This window comes from Mus musculus, chromosome 1, assembly GCF_000001635.26.
Source record: "Mus musculus strain C57BL/6J chromosome 1, GRCm38.p6 C57BL/6J".
In the NCBI taxonomy this organism is placed as follows: Eukaryota; Metazoa; Chordata; class Mammalia; order Rodentia; family Muridae; genus Mus; species Mus musculus.
The window spans coordinates 136,271,953-136,293,074 of NC_000067.6; the positions used below are offsets into that span (position 1 = coordinate 136,271,953).

At 41.7% G+C, this 21,122-nt stretch overlaps 1 protein-coding gene across 5 annotated transcripts in view; it reads right to left on the minus strand.

Moving 5' to 3' along the window:
* Camsap2 (calmodulin regulated spectrin-associated protein family, member 2) overlaps positions 1 to 21,122 on the minus strand; it is a 77,995-nt gene that overhangs the window by 3,830 nt on the left and 53,043 nt on the right. For 2 of the 5 annotated variants that reach the window (NM_001347110.1, NM_001347109.1), the window contains 10 exons: positions 20,928 to 21,067; positions 15,948 to 16,041; positions 13,957 to 14,050; positions 11,915 to 11,949; positions 10,860 to 10,929; positions 8,354 to 10,547; positions 5,242 to 5,378; positions 4,586 to 4,806; positions 2,849 to 2,921; positions 1,798 to 1,913 (listed from right to left, as the gene is read on the minus strand). In NM_001347110.1, the coding sequence (NP_001334039.1) occupies positions 1,798 to 1,913; positions 2,849 to 2,921; positions 4,586 to 4,806; positions 5,242 to 5,378; positions 8,354 to 10,547; positions 10,860 to 10,929; positions 11,915 to 11,949; positions 13,957 to 14,050; positions 15,948 to 16,041; positions 20,928 to 21,067 (3,174 nt within the window). Of the gene's footprint in view, positions 1 to 1,797; positions 1,914 to 2,848; positions 2,949 to 4,585; positions 4,807 to 5,241; positions 5,379 to 8,353; positions 10,548 to 10,859; positions 10,930 to 11,914; positions 11,950 to 13,056; positions 13,079 to 13,956; positions 14,051 to 15,947; positions 16,042 to 20,927; positions 21,068 to 21,122 lie in introns of those variants that run through there. The other 3 variants (XM_006529832.3, XM_006529834.3, XM_011248066.3) reach the window with 2 other exon arrangements.

Consider the following 21,122-nt stretch of genomic DNA (forward strand, 5'->3'; position numbering starts at 1 on the left):
TTTGGAAGATATTCTTGTGGCCTTTTGCTGCTGTCCCATGAAGGCAGTGTTAGAAATAAGATATTGCTTATAACTGTTACACTGTCTCCTTAATCTTCCCAGTCTGGCTGGATTACTTGTCAGATTAAAGCATAACGGGCCCAAGAGTAACCCTTAGTTTACTTTAGCTTTCTTGAGACTGACTCACATTACTTTAAGTCCAGGCTGGCCTCAAACTCATGGTCACCCTCTTCAGGTGACCATTGGAAGAGGGTGACCATTGGAAGCCACCATACTTGGCTTTAGCTTGTAAAAGGCCAGAAGGTAGTCTTGGGAGAGAGCTCAGTCAGTCAGTGTTTTTCTTGCAAGCACAGGGATGTCAGTTCAACCCCCTAGGACCCACACTATATTTTAAAAAAACAAAGTATTAGTGAGGTGGAGACAGGCAAATGAAACCCTGTTTCAAAAACACACAGCTGGATTCAGTATTCAGTATTCAGGTAGTTCAAGGCTAGCCAAGGATACTTAACAAGACCCTGTTTAAAACTCCAAAGGCAGCACCACCTGCATATACTGGTTGTCTCCTGGTTCTGCATGTGCACACAAAAATGAAGAAAAACAGGTTTTTTTCTGGGTTGTTCAACTTTACAAAGGCAGAGGGAGCAATATGGAAATATTGTCCAATCTCACACTAAAAGCTGTCAGACTGGGGCTGGAGAGGTGGCACTGGCTGCTGGCTCTTCCACAGTACCTGGGTTTGAATCCCAGAACCCACACAGTGGCTCCTAACCATCTCTAACTCTAGCCCCAGAGGATCTGATATCTTCCTGATGCAGATACCAGGCATGCAAGTGGAAAGAGGACATGCACATGGGCAAAAGACTCATACACATGGAATAAATGAGAAAGAGGGAGGGAGGGAGAGAGAGAGAGAGAGAGAGAAGGAAAGAGAGGCTGTCAGATAGACCGTAGAAAGTTGTACTAAGCAGCTAAAGAATAGAGAGGGGAAGGGGGAAGCCAGAAAGTAAATACAGTTTTGAACTGGTTCTTGGCTACTGAGGGTGTGCTAAGGCGTCGCAGGTGCATGGAACCATCTCCTTCTCCTGCTGTCCCTACCCCGTATCCTTCCTGGTCCTTCAGCACACACAGGTGCTCGTCCCCTCACTCTGGCCTCTGCTCCGGGTCTTTAGCTGTACTCTCACTTTCTAGACTCTAGTCTGGCTTTGGTCAGTGCTGCCCACCCACAGAGGCTGGAAGAGGAGCTGGAGGGAGCAGGGACAGTGAGGATGATACCTCCTAGATTTGATGCCCTTACCTTTAGGCTCCCTTGATATCATTATCATCATTATGTTGGTCCTCAGCCCTCATGCAAATTTTAGGCAAACACTCCCCCAATAAGCTTTATTGTTTTTATTTTGAGACAGTCTCATTAAGTTACCTAGGCTGATTATAACTGAAGTCTTGATGTTAGGGAGAGTTATGAAGTCCTTACAGACTTCCTTCACATAGTCATGAGGAACATATTTTGTTGATGAGACTTCTCTAAGGTTTCTTTGAAGTGGCCAGTAGTATGGGCAGCTGGCAGCTAAGTTCTATCTTTAGTTCTATTTAGAGACCTACCTTACTCACCAGGAGTGAGTCACTGCCTCCTTAGTGGGGCTGCATCACTGAAAGGCTCGCACCTCACAGTGACCCCTTTCCTTGCTGTACCACACGCTTGTGTTTGTGATGCAAACCTGCACCACCTGTACCGCCCGCCCCATGCCTGTTCTCGTTAGCGAGGTAAATTGGAATCTCCCTTGGAACGTTCACACCAACCTGTGTACTCTGTTCCAGAAGCCACCGAAGAAGTTGTGGATGCGTTTTCCCAGTCTTTCTCGCCATTCCGACTGCCACAACGACTTGGAGATAAGAAGCCTTCTACAGACTCCGACCTAAACAATGAATATCTTACATTTTATGTCTCAGAAAAAAGCATCTTTGAGCTCCTGTGGATGCATGTGAGTGTATCAACCAAACCAACCTAGAGCTTTAGAAATGAGGTAGTGCTAATACTGTCTCTTCTTTATGGCCATGGTAGGTACACTGTAAATATCTGTTGGGATGAACTCTTTCCATATGAAAACTGGAGACTAGCACAACGGACTGGTGAGACAGTGTGCGCTCTGAGCTCCTGGGTCCTAGAAGCACTCTTTTTTGATGTGTGTCTTCTAATTCAAGGTGACACTGATCTTTCAAATCTATATGCTAGAGAAAAAGAACATGGGTCCTTATATCTGTGACTTAGATACAAATGCTCCAAAATGTTACATTCAAATAAGCAAGTGACTTTGGGATTATTCTAATGTCATTGTCTTCAATGGGAAGAAAGATTTTATTTTTCTCTATTATTTAATCATAGTCATATTAGCAACTATTGTATAAAATACTATTAGTGTTTATAGCTTATAAAAGTATTAACATTAATTCAAATTCTAAAAGAGCACTGATAAGTAAGTCATTATAACTATATCATAATTAATAACTACACAGTGTGTGTGTGTGTGTGTGTGTGCGTGCGTGCATGTGCATACAATGTCATGCAGAAGATTTGAGGGTGACTTGCTGAAGTCATTTCTCTCCTTTCACCATGTGGGTCCCCGGGACTAAACTCAGGTCATCAGGCATGGCGGCAGATGCCGGTACCTACTGAGCCATCTCAGTGGCCCCACCTCATATCATTTTAACAGTAAGTCTTAAATCAGCAAAGCTAAAAATTTGTGATGTTTCACTTATCATAAAATAACTAAATAATTTTTATTTACATTTTTATATAATTGCAAGTACCACACTCTTTCCTGTGAAAAACATCCAAAAGCTCTGGGCTTACCTTGGCGTCCTCTTGCCCGAATGAACACTCTCGCTATCACCTGTGTTCAGCGATGCCAATGAGAGGCTAGAGACTGAAAAAACACGAGAAATTCGTGATCCTGAACAAAAACAAAATTGGAACTGTAAAAGAAGAAACTAGGAAAGAGTCTGTTCATCAGATAACACCAGCGAAGATAACTGGGCTTTTGCCATGTCCTCTTTTCTTTACTCTGAATCAAAGCACACAGTAGGTTGCATGCATATATCCACAACTTTAACTAAGAACCAAGTTTTAGGCAACAATAAAACTAACTTCCTGTTTCCAAAGTAAAGTGGTCAGGAGACCTGATACCCTAACTAGGTTTTTTTTAAAAAAACAAACAAACAAACAAACAAACAAACAAACATATATTTTGCAATATTTAATTCCTCCGTGCAAAATTAGCTTACAAATTTCTTCCAACAATTTTTAGTTTTGATTTTTATTTTCTTAAATTTTGCCTGCATGTATGTATATGTACTGCCTGTATACCTGGTGTCCGCGGAGACTAGAAGGCTGTGTTGGATCCCCTGGAATTATGAACCACTGGTTATGACCTATTATGTGGGTGCTGGGAACTGAACCCTAGTCCTCGGCAAGAGCAGCAAGTGCTCCTAACCACTGAGTTATCACCCTAGTCCCAGCCATCGCCTCAGCTCATCAGCCAATATTATAAATCAAAGAGTCTCACCAAACAAACCAGGCTCATTCCTATAGCCTCAGCATTTGGAATACTGACGCAGAGTTGCTAGCTGGAGGCCGGCTTGTGCTGAAGAGCAAGCAGAGAAGCCAAGCTTCACTGCTTGGTCAAGTTTAGGTTACCCCCTCCACCCACAATCCAGAGTAACTTTAGAAATTCTTAGTTTTTGGAGTGATAGGGATAAAATCTAGAGTCTCAAGGATATTAGGCAAGGCCTCTACTTTTTTAATCTTCAGCTCTAACTGTAGAAATTCTTGGAAATTTTCCATGGTACTATATTAAATAAAATGGCTAAAAATTATGTATATTGAATTTTTCAACTCCAAGAAATTATAATTTTGGATTTTTGGCTATTTGTATCTTAGAGAGGGACCTTTGCAGTCTTGACCTGATGTTCTTTACTGTCGGATATCAATGTTTCAGGAAATGGTCAATGGCAGAGCCCTTAAACCTCACAGGAAGGGCCTGGACAAAAGTACAGGGATGCCTCCTATACCGCGCATGCACATCACATGCATCCTCATTTATGTTTGTAAACAGTAGTGAAAGCCTTGGGGACATAGTGTGGCTGTTGACTACTCCTTGCCCATCAAGTACAAAGCCCTGGAGCCAATCCCCAACACTGCATGAGAAGGAAGAGGCAGTTCATGCCTGTAATTCCAGTACTACAGGGCAGAGGTAGGAGGATGAGAAGTTCAAGGTTATCCTTGGTTATAACGTTTGTGGTGCGTTTGTGGTTAGTCTCTGCTGTATGAGCCCTTGTCTCAGGGGGAAGGAAGGTTGTTACATCTGCAGATTCACATTTAGCATTCACACTGGATTTACTGGATATATGCATGCACACACAATGCACCTCGATTAAATACAAATTTCCTTAGCTTATTTTGGTTTCCAAATAAGACCATGCATCATCTCAAACCGTGTGTCCACTTTAGTATTACCAAAGCACTGTCAAGTTAGCACAACAAGCCAAGCTGGTGTTTATGAACAGACTCCTCAGAAATAACTGCGGTTACCTGGAGGGCCTTTGATCGGTGTTTTGGGAGATTCAATATGATCTCTGTGAATGGATTTTGGCCGCTGTTTTTTCTGTTTAGCCGCCTGAGGTCGAGGCTTGATTACTGTATCCATGTCTTCCATCAGTTTCAGCTGTTTCCTCCTCATGTATTCCTGCCTGATAAACTCTCTCCGTGCTCGCTCGTCTTCCTTCTTCTGACGTTCTTCTTCAGTTTTTCGTCTAAGAAACCAAATGGCCAAATTGGTTATTTTGTATATCAAATACAAATGACACTGGAAAGAGTTACATGTTTGAAGGGAGGAAAATATTTCAGAATCTTGGGGAAAAACATAGTTGGCTTAAAATGTCCTTGAGAAAATTTAAAATTTTGGTCATTTTCCTCTCTCTGTATGTGTTTCTCAGTTATTTAAATTAATAGTATTTAAACATAGTATTAACTTTTAAAGTTAACACCCTGACAAGCAAAAAGAATAGTTTGATCTTCTAAAACTGCCCCTAGTCAACAATGGTCTCGCTCCTTTTTGTCCCCCACAATGTTCCTGAAGAACCCTGTCGCTCCAGAGCTGACAGAACACTGCCTGCCCTGAAGGCACACTTGCAGTTCTCTCTAAAGAGCCTGAGTCTCACTGCAGATCATCGCAGCATCCTCCTCACCTCGTCTCCTCTTTCTTATGCTCCATCTCCGCTTCCAGTTGCTGCTTCCGAAGCTGAGTCTCTTTCTCTCTTCTTAGCCGTTTCTCCAGCAAAGCTGCTCGCTTCATTGCCATATCATTCTCTGCCTTTTGATCATCCTAAGAACAAGAAGAGTAAACATTTAGATTCTAATTTAACATAGCCACATCCTATCATTACTTTTATCTGAAATCTGAACTAATTACAACCCTACCAAATGTGGACATGATTCACAAAATGTTAAGAAATCCTTAAACTTAACAGCCATTAAAAGAAAAAAGAAGAAACAAGTGCTTTCTTACTGCTTTAGTGTGTGCATGTGCACACGGCCGCCCACCACGGTGCACGTGTGGAGGTTGGCGGGTGACTTGCAGGAGTCTGTTCCCTCACGTGGATCTCAGGGCTGAACTGAGTCAGACCTTCAGGCCCGGTGTTAACAGCCTTTACCAGGTGGCCACCTCATGGCCTGAAAACAACTGTGTACATCAGTTACAATCTGTGACCTGTGTGCCCATGCATTCATACATGGCACCCACATGGCAGTCGGAAGACAACCTGCAAAGGCTGGTTCTCTTCCTCTACAATGCTGGTCCCAGGGATCAAACTCAGACTGCCAGGCTTTCCAGCAAGTGTCTTCCCCACCGAGTCACCGCACTGGCCCCCACATGTTTCCATCCTAACAAACAACCTACAATAGCAGAGCTTGGCTCCCATTTTAAAAAATCACATTTAAATTATAATGAAAAATCAGATAAAAAAGCATTTCAAAACTCTCCACCAAATGTCACGTCACATAAATGTTGCATGGGCTTGTCTCCAGTTTAGTTTTTGTTTTTTAGCTGAGGTACTGACAGTTTGACTGATAGAGGTCACTTGGAAGAAGACCTAGGCATAATTTCCTTTTCTGAAATTCTGTCATTCTCAGAGTTTGTCACGATCTGTAAACCTCCTGGACTGACTGAAGGCAGTCAGTTCCCAGAATGCCTCTACAGTGCAGTGCTTACAATCCAAGCAAGGAGTAACTAACACGCCATGGTACTGATTCACTGTCTCAATGACTTCTTGAGGACCTTATGTTTTAGTGACATGCATTTGCATCAAGTGCTGAACATTACAGGTTTCCAATCACACAGGAAAGAAAGACTTTTGTCTTTTTTTGCCTGGGAGCCCAGAGACAGATTCTATGGTGAACAGAAAAAGTCTGAAGGTACATCAAATCCATCAGCTTAAACATGCATTTCTGCATCTAGCTAACTAACCACACATACTATGCTATGCTTTCGGTAAAAAGAACAGTGTCCCTGCATGTTCACAGTCTAAGAGAGAAAGAAAAGAAAAAGAGGAAAACTTAAAACTATGGATGTCAGTATACTCAGGACCCCACAGAGACACTGTGGAGATAATTAATCAAGGAAGCATGAACAGTCTTAGAGAAAACAGTTAAGGAACAATCTAGAAGATACAAGAAGAGTCTAAACAAGTAGGTCTGGGTTATTCTGCCCAAGTCCCTGAGTTGGGCTAAGGTTTGAACTTTATAAACACTTGCCGCCCAGAATGCTGGAGGCTATAGGTTTACTATTCAGAACCATTCTTTAAATAAGGTGTCTCCAGTGGAGCCAGGCTCATGGAGACAGCAGTGTAAAGAACAGCATGGCGTGAGTAGAGGCTAGGGACCCATGTCCAGGAGATAGAATCAACAGGATGGAAGAGAGTGCAGATGCATGGAGGCCCAGCTTACACTGGGGATGCTCCGGCCCCGCGTTTCCTTTCTGGGCAAGGAAAAATGGTAGCAAAGGTCTCTAAACCTACACATAAAACTTTGCTATGTGTTAGTATTTGTCTATTTAAAAACAATACTTCTAAATGATTAGCAGACACAACATGAGTTACATCAAATTTCTAAATGCTGACAGAGGCCTAAGGGACAGGCATCCTGAGATAAAATTTAAAACAAATCACAATAGAACAAGCAAGCCCCACTGTCTCAGCAGTCGGTAGCTCGTTTCTCCCCACCACTGCTGCACATGGCACTTTTCCTAAATCTACCCTGAGCATCCCAGGCCAGAGGCAACAGCCGCTGAGTCGAAGGGAAGGAGTGTGAATAGCGCCATCCTCTTCCAGGTGGCGATCGATCGGCTAACGGAGCTGGAGAAAAGCTTTACTATACAATGAGTTTATGTACAAAGTGAAGCTCTTCACTATCAGGAAGTAATACTGTCCCGGCTCTGCCACTTGTTTGGCTGAAGTACCGTTTAACTACTGTAATCTAACAGTGGTAGTAAGATTAAAACTGATATCCTAATCTGTTCAGACACAGGATTAGCCATCACCTGGTTTTAGTGCCTTACCAACAACAAATCTGAAACATACATTTCTAGTTACAGAAGGCAAACTGCAGTCCACCATGCAGAGCATAAGTAGGTAACACCACAGCCCATGGATCGTATATACGTCTTTTTAAAAACTGCTTTTAAGAGTTTTTTCAGGGGTGGACAGTATAGCTATTGGCAGAGCTCTGTTCAATATGCAAAGCATTGGCTTTGGTTCCCAGAACTGCAGAAAAAGAGAAACTATATCTCAATGATAACATCAAACTACTACACCCTTTTAAAAACATTTCACTTTATAAGATCCTATCTGCTAAGTCTGTAAAACTCAAGTTGATAAAAAGTCTGTAAAATTTAAGTTGATAGAAAATGCTAAAACCTTAACATACTTAAATACAATGCAACTTGAGCGTTTTTTTTTTTTTTTTTTTTTTTTTTTTTTACCTATTGGAAATAGACGAATTCCTAAAAGAGCATCAATAAAAGTGAGAACGGGAGATAGGAAACCATGTAATATGATTTAAATACAGGCATGATGGCATGACTGTGGTGGAAGAGTGCAGCTCTGAGTCCACACTGGAATATGGTTTCAGGAGCCAGTACTTAGTACTTCTGTAGTCCAAGGTCTGGTTTGCCTAGACACATTTCAGGACTAATGGCTGTCTTGTAATCAATGATATTGTTACTGAAGAAATAAATGTATCAACTTAGAAAACTTCCTAGGACCCATCCTAGGAAGATGCTCAAAACAATGTCATTAGTATTACCTTAAAGAAGAAGCCACAGCATACTTTCTGGTCATCGTCAAACTGTTCCTTATCACTCTCTCCATCCAACTTCTCAACAGATACATCAGCCTTTTCAGGGGGTTTTAAATCGGACAGAGAAACTTCAATCAGATTGACATTTTTAGGAGCAGTAGGTGGGAAAACAGGTTTAGGAGGTGGCTCTGTGGGCTGGCTCAGTTGGTCCTCATTTGGTGTCACACACACAGTCTCTGTGATAGGCTGTGACAACACCTCAGACACTGTTGATTCAACAGGTTTAATCTCCTTCTCCCCAGGATTATGGTCACAAGGTCCCAAAGTCCCTTTGCACTCTGAGGGCTCCTTTTTAATCTCCTCTTTCTGTTTGGGCTCTTTTTGGGGCTCTCCATCATCACCAAAGCATACAAATGACCGTGTCTGAATGGGAACCTGACTTGGGGAAAACCTCCTTAGCCGAGGAAGGCTATCCACAGACCGAGGAGGTGTCAAGGTTCGGTTCAAAGGAGTTATTTTTAATTCATTTGGCCTTGGAGTCCTTTGATTTTTAACAGAAAAAGACGCGCTCTTCCTGGTGGAAGACTGTGGGGATGGGTGAGTTGGGCGTGGGGAGTCTGAAGAGAACGGTGCAGCAGCTGATGACAGGCCTGCCTGTCTAGGTTTAAAATCGCGGATCTGCTTCTGTGGAGAGGGTTGCGGAGGTGAAATCACCCAGGCCTGCTGCTCTCTCATCTGCATTAACATCTCCTGCTGAAGGGACAAGCGCTGCATTTCTTGTTGTAGAAAGTGCAAGGATGAATTCAGCTTTTCAATCGACTTTGTATACTCTAAGATTTCTCCTTCATTTAAAGTCTCTTCTGAAGGGCTTGTCAGGTTCCACTGCCTCTCAGGATCAACAGGCGTGGTTGGCGACTTCAGCCATCTGCCTGGAGGGGTCTCCATGCTCTCTTTTATGTCTGCCAAGGACTTGCTCCTCTGTCCGTCCATTTTCTGTGACTCCCTTTCCTTTGCTCGGTCCGTATATACTTTCTCGTCTTCTGCACCTGCTGCTTCCTCTCGGAGAGGGGAAATCCCTTCCCCTTTCTTCTTCACTACAGTCAGGAACGCTGTCCTTCCCATTTTCTGCCTCTGTTTGGTAAAAGCGGCTTCCATCTTCTTCTTCTGGGCTTCTATCGCACGTCTCTTTTCCTCCAGCCTCATCCTAAGGTGCACCATCTCAGAAGCCAACAGCTGTGTCGTGTCCCGACCTGGGGCAACACCCGCTTCCTCTGGAATTTGAGCCCAAGACACCACGTGAGGAATATTCAGTTCTGAGCCTTCTGGTGTGGTTTTCTGTGAACTGCTCCCGCTACTTTTCCCATCAGTGTGATTCAGCTTCCTGAACTTCTGCTCAGCAAAGCTGGTCATCTTCACCCCAGAGCTAGACGAGGCACTGCTCCCGGGCTGAGACTTGGTGCTGATGGTGCTTGGGCAAGGACTCAGGGCTTCCCTGGGGTTGCTGGCTCTTAGGTCATAGTCCTGAAGAAGCTTAGATGCATCATCCATGTCGGAGTCTAAGCTAACAGTATAATCTCTCAAGGAGGAGTCTTCGTCCATGGTCTCCGGAATGTCTTCTGAAGGAACGTGAATTCCAGTGTCGACTTCTGTAGTGTCTGTTATGGGACTCAAGGCACCTTTTGTGTCAGTTAAGTTATCAGGACTGGACTGGTTTAGCTTGATATTTGAATTCAGGATACTTAGATCTTGACCATGAAGAAAGAAGCCATTAGCGATCTGATCTGGCCGTGGCGTATGAGGAGGTCTTTCAGTATCGTGGATTATCTGTAACGCTTCTTCAATGCTTGGCGTTTCTATCTGATTCCCGAACTCGTCTAGAAGCACTCTGTTTTGTAAAGCCCCATTTGGAAGCTTGTAGTGAGTACTCTCATTAGAGTTCAGTTCATTCGTGTTGAGAGGCATGGGTGATTGGAGGTCACCATGAGGGTCGACATGAAGCTCTTCCTCAATGCTCTCCTCCTCTTCTCCGTTCACTGGCTTGAAGGACAGATTTTTCCTAATGTGCTTGGATGCACGGCTGTTGTTGAGAGTGAGCCCTTCATTGCTAACAGAGCGGATGATTCCCCGGTTTGGAGTGGAGCTCTGCGCACTGTCTTCTTTATCAAAAGAAATGTCGAATGAAACGCCATGCACTGATGTTCTGAAAAAGACGGGAAGACAAAACGTTTAAGAATCTGCAGGAAAGAAACGACTGTAAACATAGCATCGAGCAGTTTGGAAGTCTGTCCTTTCTCCACTGTTCACGGCCTGCTGACCCCACGGTGAACCGGGCTGCTTCATCTCCTTTCAGTTCATCCCTCTCACCTCTGTGACCTCCATGCTGCCCTTTTCAAAGTTAGGTCCTAGCTGAAATCATGCTTGGACAAGCTGACTAATTATAGCAACAAAGCAGAAGGAGATGAAGCTGGCATTTTTGGTAACGTGGCTATACCAAGAATAACTTCGTTCTTACCTTTTCTCTTTAGGCCACGTTCCTATGAAGCCATCAACATAAGACATAGATGAAGACCTTCTAATTCCTCCTTCAAATGCAAAAAAAGGGAAACTCACATATTAGACATATTTGAGAATTCATTCATGGCACTAAAAGGTGGAACCACAGTTGCAATAACACAAACAAAGTAAATAATTCCCTTTTTTTTAAGTTTATGGGAGAAATACGTAATCTATAGCTAATACTTGACTAGCAAGAGAGGCTCTGCGTTTAATCCTCAGTAAACTACCTCCCTGCCAAAATAAGTACATACATACAAAGAATTTTAATTTTTATTTATTATGTATATAGTGTTTTACCTGTATAAATGTCTGCAGGCCAAAAGAGGGTATCAGAACTCATTATAGATGGTTGGGAGCCACCATATGGTTGCTGAAAATTGACCTCTCGAAGAGCAGACAGTGCTTTTAACCTCTGAGCCATCTCTGCAGCCCCAAGAATTTTTTTTATTAACAAAGAAACCCATACACTAAGTGTAGTGTCACATGGTAATAATACTAGTACTTGGGAGATTGGGGCAGGAGGGTTAGTAGTTTAAGACTAGCTTGGATACCACAAAGCTAGAAAAATATAAGAAAAATACAAACAGGGCATGGTGGCACACCTCTGTTAGCTGGACACGGTGGCACATGCCTGTATTCCCAGCACTTACAAAGCAAGACAGGAACATCAGAAGTTCACAGTCAACTCTGGCTATATAAAGAGTTTGAGGCCAGCCTGGGCTATGTGAGATGTTATCTCTAAAAACAAAACAAAAGCAAGCACAAGGAACAGAGACACGGCCCACTGGCACTGCAGTTGCCTAGCATGTGACACACAAAGCTCTTGGCTTAGTTCACAACACTGCAAAAAAAGGAAAGAAAGCAGGCATGGAGCTACAAATCACCTATCACCTATGTGACAGATACTTTTCAGAAAAAAGACTCGATATTCTTCATATTTATTCTCATTTATTTCCAAGTTAGCCTACTCAACATAGCATTTTCCTCAATAGGCTTTCTGAAATACATTACCTGAGGCTGAAGAATGAGTCTGCGGCCGTGTATATCTAAAAGGCAATGACGAGACAGTAAATAGAGCCTCCTTCCCAGTGTCCCACGTAATAGCTAATACACTCTCTTTCTCTCTTTTACACCCCCCACACAACACATACCTTTGAATAAACAATGAAAATTTTTATTAAAAAAACCATTAATTTGCAGTATTTTGGGGAACTTTGAATCTCCAAAAACTTCTGTACAATAAAATCCCAGATGATCCTGCCAAGCCTTTCAGCACAGCACCTGTCTGTGGACCTTTCCTGTTCTGACCTCACTCTGCCCTACTGTACTCAGTCCAAGGAAACTGACAAGTCTGCTTCTCACCTAATAGTGATAACTGGCCAGATGAGGATATACTTTAAGTCCTCCTTTGAAGCTCTAAGGTGCCATGCTCCGCTGGTGTCGAGTGGGGGATATCCTCCCCCCAGGGATGGGGGTCGGGGATAAGAGGCAGAAGCTTCAGCAGCTCACAGTCACGCTGTCCTTCAGCTCAGACAAACTGACACTGAACACGACAAACGCAGACTTGGAGGGCGCTCTCAATGCTGTGCCTCTATCGCTTATGAAAGCTTAATCTTTCTCTCGAATGCAGCCATTCTGAAGAACTGCCTCTGTCCACACCAAACGCTACCTGGGGTCTCTGATTCTTCCTCCTAATTATGTGCAGCTTCTCTTCTCGTTTATCTGTACTCACTGTTAGGCCTATCAATGAACACACAGTTCCCAAGCATGCCTGTGATAGCCCGCTTTCCGAGATACACTCCATAGCTTATACTCTTCCTTAGCTCTATGGCCAGAGAGGGTAATCCTGAATACCAGTAAGCTGGTTATTAAACTGTGTTTGCTCTTTTCTTCTTCCCCAGATAACGGCTACCATGCAGTACAAGCTGGGTAACCATCTCAGTTTCAGACTTGCACCGAGGGTTTTGACGTAGGAGCCAGGCAGATGGGAGAGCTGCTGGCTGTCTTCTGCTGCGACTGCCTCCTTTTTATTCATAAGACTTTTCATTTAGAAACAGTAACATCTATAGATGTGACCAAATTATTCCCAGGGAGTGGAAAAATTAATCAACTCCTTCCTCAAAAGTTCTACAAAGGATCACGTGGAGACTTACAGACATTAGAGGGCCTAGGAGCCTAGGATGACAGTAGACAGGAACTCCTCAAGGGAGAGGATTTGGAATCTACCTGGTTATTGGGGTTCTCCTAGAAAAGAGAGAGAAAATAGCCACTAGGGTATCTAAGTAAAAGGGATGAGTCTCCATAGGACCTAAGCTGTATTTTTTCATGGCCAGAGATGGGGAGACTGTTCATTCAGGGTCCTGGTCCCAATCGTGACTGAATGACCCATTCTTAAAGCTCACTGGTCACTTCTGAGTGGAAGGTGGACAGCACAGAGATGGTGTTTTATCACAGCAACAAATAGAAGTGGAGAACACCTGTCTCAAAGAGTTTTTAATAATAGGAAATCTACAAATCCAGGGCCAGCAAGACAGCTCAGCAGATAAAGGGACTCGTCAGCCTGCTGAGCTGAGCTTACTCCCGGGATGCAGCATAGGAAAGAGCCGGCTCTACAAACTGCCATCTGACCTCCACACGTGTCACAGACATAAGGAAATGTGCTTAAAAATGTAACAATCCAGATATAATTCTAAAAGTTCCATGAGGCCTAAGAGTCACCTACTAGCAATATCTCTCACTATTAATAACTGGGTGTTAAATATTCTCACTTACTGGAGTGATGCAGCAGCAAGGCTTAACTTGAGTTTCCTAATTTGGAACTTAGATTATTATCCTCCACTTTTCAGTGTTTGTTCATTAAAAACCTATTCATGTAAACACTCATCTCAGTAGAAATTTCAATTATATTTAAATTAAACTAGGCCTTAGTAGCATAAGTTACTTGTAAGTTAATTTTCAAATCTAACTATAAAATTTAAAAACTTTTTTATGACAAGGTATTATTTGATTTCATTAGTAAATAACAGGCGAATAGTGAAGTCACTGTGGACTACCTGGAGGAGAAGTCAGAACTAGATGAACTATCCCGGATGTTTCTTTTGGCAGCATTTAAGACAGGAACCGATGGCACGTCTTTTGCAGGCTCAGCTAAAATAAAAGATGAAACTTCAAAACTGTATCGTCAATGGATTCCTAACACCACTGCAGGCATTCTGAGCCATAAGCAAACATTTAACCTTCCGTTCTATTTCCCATAACTCTTTCTAATATAAATGTACCCTTAAATCATTTCCAAAAGGTCCAAAGAATTTCTTGATATAATCGGACTCTTAAAAATCCACTTTAAGGTTAGTGGGATAGGTATCATAAAATAAATACAGGTATTCAAGACAAGGATAAGCCCGAGTGCTTAATATCATGAAAGTTTTCACAGAATTTTAGAGACACGAGGCAGGCTTCAATTTTGCTTTTTATGAATGGCTGGTGAGTTTGTAGTTAACTAAGATGGTCAGAATTTCACTGAGAAGCCTTCACTATATCTGCCTTACATACACGTGTAAGTAATCTGAGGGGAACAACTTAGTTTTGAGTGATGTTTGATGCAAAAGCTGCTATTACTGCTGAGTGCTGGGCTCCACAGACAGGGGCACAAAAGGCAATGCAAGTGAAAGTCACACTAACTGCAAAATATTGTATAGACATTGGTTTTGATAATCATTAAAGGTAAGTGACAATAGCCTTAAGGCTCTAAACTTCTTTCAGGGAGGTATCCTTATCTAACAGCTCACTATTTAGAACCTCCTTTCAATGGCTTTGAGCTCCCAAGTCAGATCACATACATGCTATCTCATGCTGCCCGTCATGGGGCCTGCGGGCAGCAGAGTTTATAAAGTAAGACCATACACAACCCACCACAACAATACGTTTCTTTTGCTACTTTACAACCCCCTCCTCTTTCTTCTTATTTTTTTTTTTTCCTTTATATCTCTGAGAAGGCAGGGGTTAACTACAGTGGTTAGAAAAAGGAAACTGGAGGCAAGGAAAGTTGCTAAGTAGCTGGGAAGTAGAATAATCACATTCTATGCTGGGTATAGTAGCCACTGTAGCAGAAAGAACTAGCCCCATAATTTTAGCTGGAAGAAAGTTCTAAGTTTAGAAGAAACACTAAACATAGAGTCATTTTTGCTACAGGAATGTATGTCTGACTTCAAAAATGAAAGCCAGCTTTACTGTGCCATACACAGCATTTGCTCTACAAAACATCCAGAAGGAATTCCTTTTATTTATTTATTTTTTTTTGCTTTCTGGCAGAGCTGAAGTTTGAACCCAGGGCTAGGCAAGTACTCCACCATTGACAAAGGCTGTGCTCCCAGCCTTTGTCAGCAATTCAGTCTTTATCATAATTATATTGTAATAACAAAGGCTACTAGTTTAAAAAAATATAACCACAAAGTATTTCATTGTTTAAAAGAAAAATCAAGTCTTAATGGAGTGGAGTTTGGGTAACAGGATCTTAAAAACCAAGAATCCAGTAAGAAATAAAAACTGCAGATCGGAATAAAGGGATTAAAGGTATGGACTGCAAGATGGCGCCCACTTGGCCCTGAGAGCTCTGATGCTGTAAGATACCAAATACAGAGCTATTTTATTTTGATTCCTGCAGATAATATTATTCTGATTCCTGCCTTGACTACTAAAACATTAGATTTTTAAAATCAAGGATAATTGCTGGAATCTAAAATAATAACAAGTTTCTATCTAAAAAAAATAACCAGAGGAGCTGGGCAATAATGGCTCACACCTTTAATCCCAGCACTCAGGAGGCAGAGGCAGAGGCAGGCGGATCTCTGGCCCAGCCCAGTCTACAGAGCTTCTTCCAGGACAACCAGTGCTACGAAAAAAACCCTGTCTCAAAACACACACACACACACAAACAAACAGAAACCCCGTCTTAAAACAAACAAACAAACAACAAAAACTCAAAACCAAATGAAATGTATAAACCTTCCATTTTTCTACATTAAAAATGACCAAGATAGATTACCTCCTTGTGGACGGACAACACGAGGCTGCACAAATGAAGGCTTCACAACTTCAAACCACCAGAAGAGTTCTGCCATGAACACCAAATAATTACTCTATATAAGAGAGTTGAGAAAATTAAAAGAAGCCCTGCATTAGGTAAAACCAATCATGTAATAGTGAAAAAGTTATGCTTTACCTTCTCAAATATACGTTTGAATTCTATGCACTTGTTATTTAAAAATGTTCACTATGTTGTATTAAAGCTGGAGTAAGAAGTTTAGAACTTGTAACCACACATGTCCAGGCCTCTGATACAAAGCTTCCAGACATTGCAGTCTCTCCCTATATACATCTCTGTGATAACAAATGTCCCTTCTTCCAGGATGAACATAAACACATAGCACAAAGCATTTACCATTTAAAAAAGTAAGATTTTTCTAGAAAAAGTATGTAACTTAAATATTGTATCCAAATGTTTGATAATGTTAAATTCAACAGTTAGCCACATGCTAAGTAATAACAAACTCTATATATTATTATGACTAAAATAATCTTGAAATATATAAAAACACTACTTTTATCATTTAATGCTTCTAATTTTGAAAACATTAAGGATAACAATCTTTTATTACTTATACTTGAAAATGCAAATAATTCTTTAAATGGCTTAAAGGAGTTCTCAAAAGCATGCTTCTATAGAATTATACACATAACTATGTTCATACATTTATATGATTTAGGGGCTTCTTTTTTTCGTTTTGAAACAGTCTTAAACCTGAGCAGTGGTGTTAAAGATGTGTCCTACTGTACTAGAATTAGGCTTATATGTTAAAATATATATAAAGAATAACTTCAATTTTAGGTATTTAATGTATTTCTAACAATAGCACTATACAAAACCCGTTTTCCTCATTATGGCTATTATCACTGGAAATGTGGGTGTTTTCTGATGTCTTGCCTTCCACATATTTGCTAATTTTGAACAATCCTCAAGGCGCTAACATGAACAGGGTTCCTTAGATTTTATTGCCTGGGTTTTTCATATTTAAGCTGGTAACATTCATGTTCATCTGCCATCTTATGGCTCCTGAGAGCACAGGAACCAAGGACGTCTCCAAGTCTCTGATTTGAGCAACTGTGACTGCCAGGAATAAAACAAAGACTGGAAACACAGGGGACTAAAAAGGTCTCTGACACTTTCCCAGACATCGCAGTGGCTATGGACGTGTGTGGTGGGGTACTGTGGGGACATGGAACACAAGACACGACCCCACTGGGTTTTTACTTTACTTTCAGTGTTTGTTTTCACTGTGGATTCCCAAAACAGTCCAATGCTTACACATAAACAGCTATTATTTGAAGCTATTGACATTTGTCCTTTCTTTTAAAAAGAGCATGTTTCAGTCCCTTACACTGTGGACTCACCCTGCCTGCCTTCTCATAGGCTCTGCAATCCTAATTATACTCACGACTTACCCTTCCTTTCAACTTTCTTCCACTGAAAAATAAGACCTTCTCTCAGTGACTCGCCCTCTTCTTTCTCCTCACCCCTACACTTTGACCTTCGGATGAAATTCCTTAAGATCAGACTCATACTAACCCCACACTTCTCCCCTCCTTTTGCTGAACCATTCCAGTCTCACACTGAGCTGGGCCACTCCTCCAAAACCAGCTAGCTTAGGCACACTCTGCTTTTTGTTCATCACAAGAAACAGCTTTGATCCACCATGTCTTCTTCACCATGGTGGCCCACCTCAACCAACGTCTGAGAAAAAACAGAGCCAGCTGTGCATGGATCAAAACTTCTGAAACTAAGCAGAAATAAATCCTTCCTTAGTCCTTGACCCAGATGCCTGTTACAGTTACAGAAGGCCAACTGACACATTAAGCTTGTTACGACTATACGCTGCTATAATCTTTACAGTATACCCTTTACAGCCAAAGGATAAACTTGGTAAGTACTGGTAGTAGGCTCTACTCTACTACTACTGTTAACTAGAAGGTGACTTTAGAAAAAACACCCCTTAAATGTGCAGTAATTATAGAGAAGGAGTTGATAGAAAATGAGTATTTATTTTAAGGACCTTGGTAAGAATTGTCCTAATAACATAATGGCAATAATTGGCCACAAGATGGCAGAATTGTAAAAATATTTTTTCTAGTAATTAATCTGGAGATTGTTTCATTATAAAATTATAATTAAATGACAATAAGCTGGTCATGTTCCAGAAATGGTACAATAATTTAAAATCGTCTTTCCATATATTCTTTAGTCAGATTCTCCCTATGTAGCCCTGGCTGATGTAAAACTGACAGTGTAGATCAGACTGGCCTCTAACTCCCAGAGATCATCCTGTCTTTATTTCCTGAGTGCTGGGGTTAGAGGTGTGCGCCACCAACCCTGGCCTACTTTTTAAATATATGAAGCATGTGCCTACACGAGGGTTTGTGCATGTGAGTGCAAATGCCAATGGAAGCCAGGATGGTGCCAGAGAAGTTACCAAGACTGGAGAAGTCTCGCAAATCTTCACACCTTCACCAATATCCAACACCACATTCAGAAAAATTACTTTTGTTTTATAGTTACCCTAATCATCCTTTTCCTGAATCTATAATGTGTCCCTCAGCATTTGTGTGCAGTTGGTTCCAGGACCCCATACAGACACTAAAGATTTATGGATGCTTAAGTCCCTATGTAAGCTTTGCAGTACATGAATAGAACCCATTCGAACCCTTCCACGGGGTGTTGGTTCTCTCCCCCAACAATGTGAGTCCTGGGACAAAATTCAAGGTGTTGGGTTTAGTAGTATGAGCCATTACCAGCTGAGCCATCGCTCCAGTGCCGACAAGACAGTTAAAATCACCTCTACACTACTTACAAATAGTTAATACAACATGTAAATAATTATTACAATGAATCGTTTAGGGAATGGCTGGGAATATGGGTCAGTGGTCCTGAGTTTAATCCCTAGCCCTGAAGAAAAAAAAAAAGCCCTGAAAAAAAAAACCTGAGAAAACCTTTCTCAGGTTTAAAATACACACACAAACACACACAGAGCGACAGAGACAGAGACAGACAGACAGAGAGAGAGAGAGTGCCTTTCGATGGCCACCCCTGCCCTCTAAATAATAGCTTGCCAAGTGCACTGCAAGGGAGCTAGGCTCTATCTAGGACACAGCCAGACCTTCTGATGCTCTTTTGGGTGGTACTTAGGATCCAGTACAGGCACTTGCTCAGGCAATGTCCAACAGCCCTATAAGCAGTCTGATCCCAACCTGTATTTCTATAAGAGGAAAAGGCAGTGCTCATTTTCCACTATTAAAAGTTAAAGTGAAAATGAGGTGCCCAGCAACATGGACCAAGCAACCTCCCTCGAGCTTAGAGCCTTAAGATAGAGCTCTGCATTCAACCTCGTGGCTATGCTTACAAGGTTCTAAATGTCAGGGTTAATGGTTTACTTAAAGTCTATATTCTGTTCTGCTCTCCAAAATGGACAGGAAGGAACACTACCAAACTTAGTCTATACCAAACTAATGTATAAAACAAATACATCTTAGGTGTCTGACCACTTTTCATATTATAGAAGTAGTACTTATACTTGGTAACATATGCTAGAAAAGTCATTAGTAAGCTATAGTTAGTAACGGTGTAGGTAAACCTTCAGAATTGATTAATCAAGGTTTTCCATTTGATGTGTCAGAGTAGGGAGTGACCATGAGTCACTGCGACTACTGCCCCATTTGGAAACGATTTTATCATTGGCTCTACTTTCTGCATTTGGAGATCCTGAAATGGACAAAGGAAAAAGAGGAGATAGTAGAGACTAAGAATTCAAGTGTAAGTAGACAGGAGCATCATCATGACAGGAGCTCTTGAGCACTTCCAAGTAGGACTAGCACTGGAACTCTGACTAGGCTCAGCAGAAAACTTACCTCTAAGTCAAACTAAATATATAAGACCATTTATTCCTAAAGCTTTGAAACAGAAGCAGCACATGGACTGACAAAATTAATACTGTTACAATGACCAAATTACTGACGTGATCTGCAGATTCAATGTAATTCCCATCAAAATTACAGAACTAGAAAACACAATCCTGAAATTCACCTGGAAGCCCCAAGCCCTGAAGAGGCAAAACAACCCTGAGCAAAAAGCACATTGACATCTGATTAAAATACACCAGAGAGGCTAGAGACGGCTTGGCTGCGGGAGAGTAGACCCAAGCCTGAACCCCCAGCATCTCCATAAAAGCAAGGAGTAATGGTCCTATCTGTAATTCTACACACACACCCGCACGCACACGCGCACACACACACACACGCGCGCGCACACACACACAAATAAAAATACACATGCACACCAAAGCCTTTCATTTGATTCTCTAAATAAAACTCCTTCAAGAAAAAGCAAGGCTCATCACTGTGCTTCGTTAGAAGGGTGTTTCATTACAGCCTCAGGCATCAACCGAACTCAAGCCTCCCCATCGTTTTTTTTTCAGAAGGCTGGAATTACTGGCATACACCCCCACACAGCTTGCTTTTAAAGGAAGAGTCTCATTTGTTACATTTACCTATGATCAAAAACCATTTAATGGGTCATACTCTACTCTACCCACACTAAAACAAAAGATCAATTTGTAGACAACTTTTTGTTTGCCTTTACAATGTACAAGACTTGTAACTAACAATGGATATTTAAAGAAGAAAAAGCACCACCCCCCCCCCCAATTCTTCACTGATAAAGTTATTTTGTAACTTTTGTTTTATATTCAATTCTTTTGGAGCTAGACTCTGCTGGATTTCCTGGCTGGCCTCAGACTCAGCACAACCTCAGGCTGGCCTTGAACTCCAGCTCCTCCCGCCCCACTTCCCTTCCCCCCTTCTATTGCTACTTCTTCAGGAGACCCAATCTAGCTCCTGTGGTACCACTGAGACCCCAGTTTGTTGCAACAGCTTTTACACTTTAACGAAAGGCTAAAAGGAGAATGACTGAACTCACCTTTATGGATGAAGCAGCATAAAGCATATCTTCCAAGCTGAAATGGCAGCAATGGTTTAAGTATTCTTGGCAAAATTCCTGAATCAGCTGTAGATTGTACAGACTGTCAGCCAAAGACATAGTTTCTTTCAAACAAATATCTTCAAATAGAAAAGGGGATGGCTTTGGGTTAGCCATGAATGCTTCATAACTATT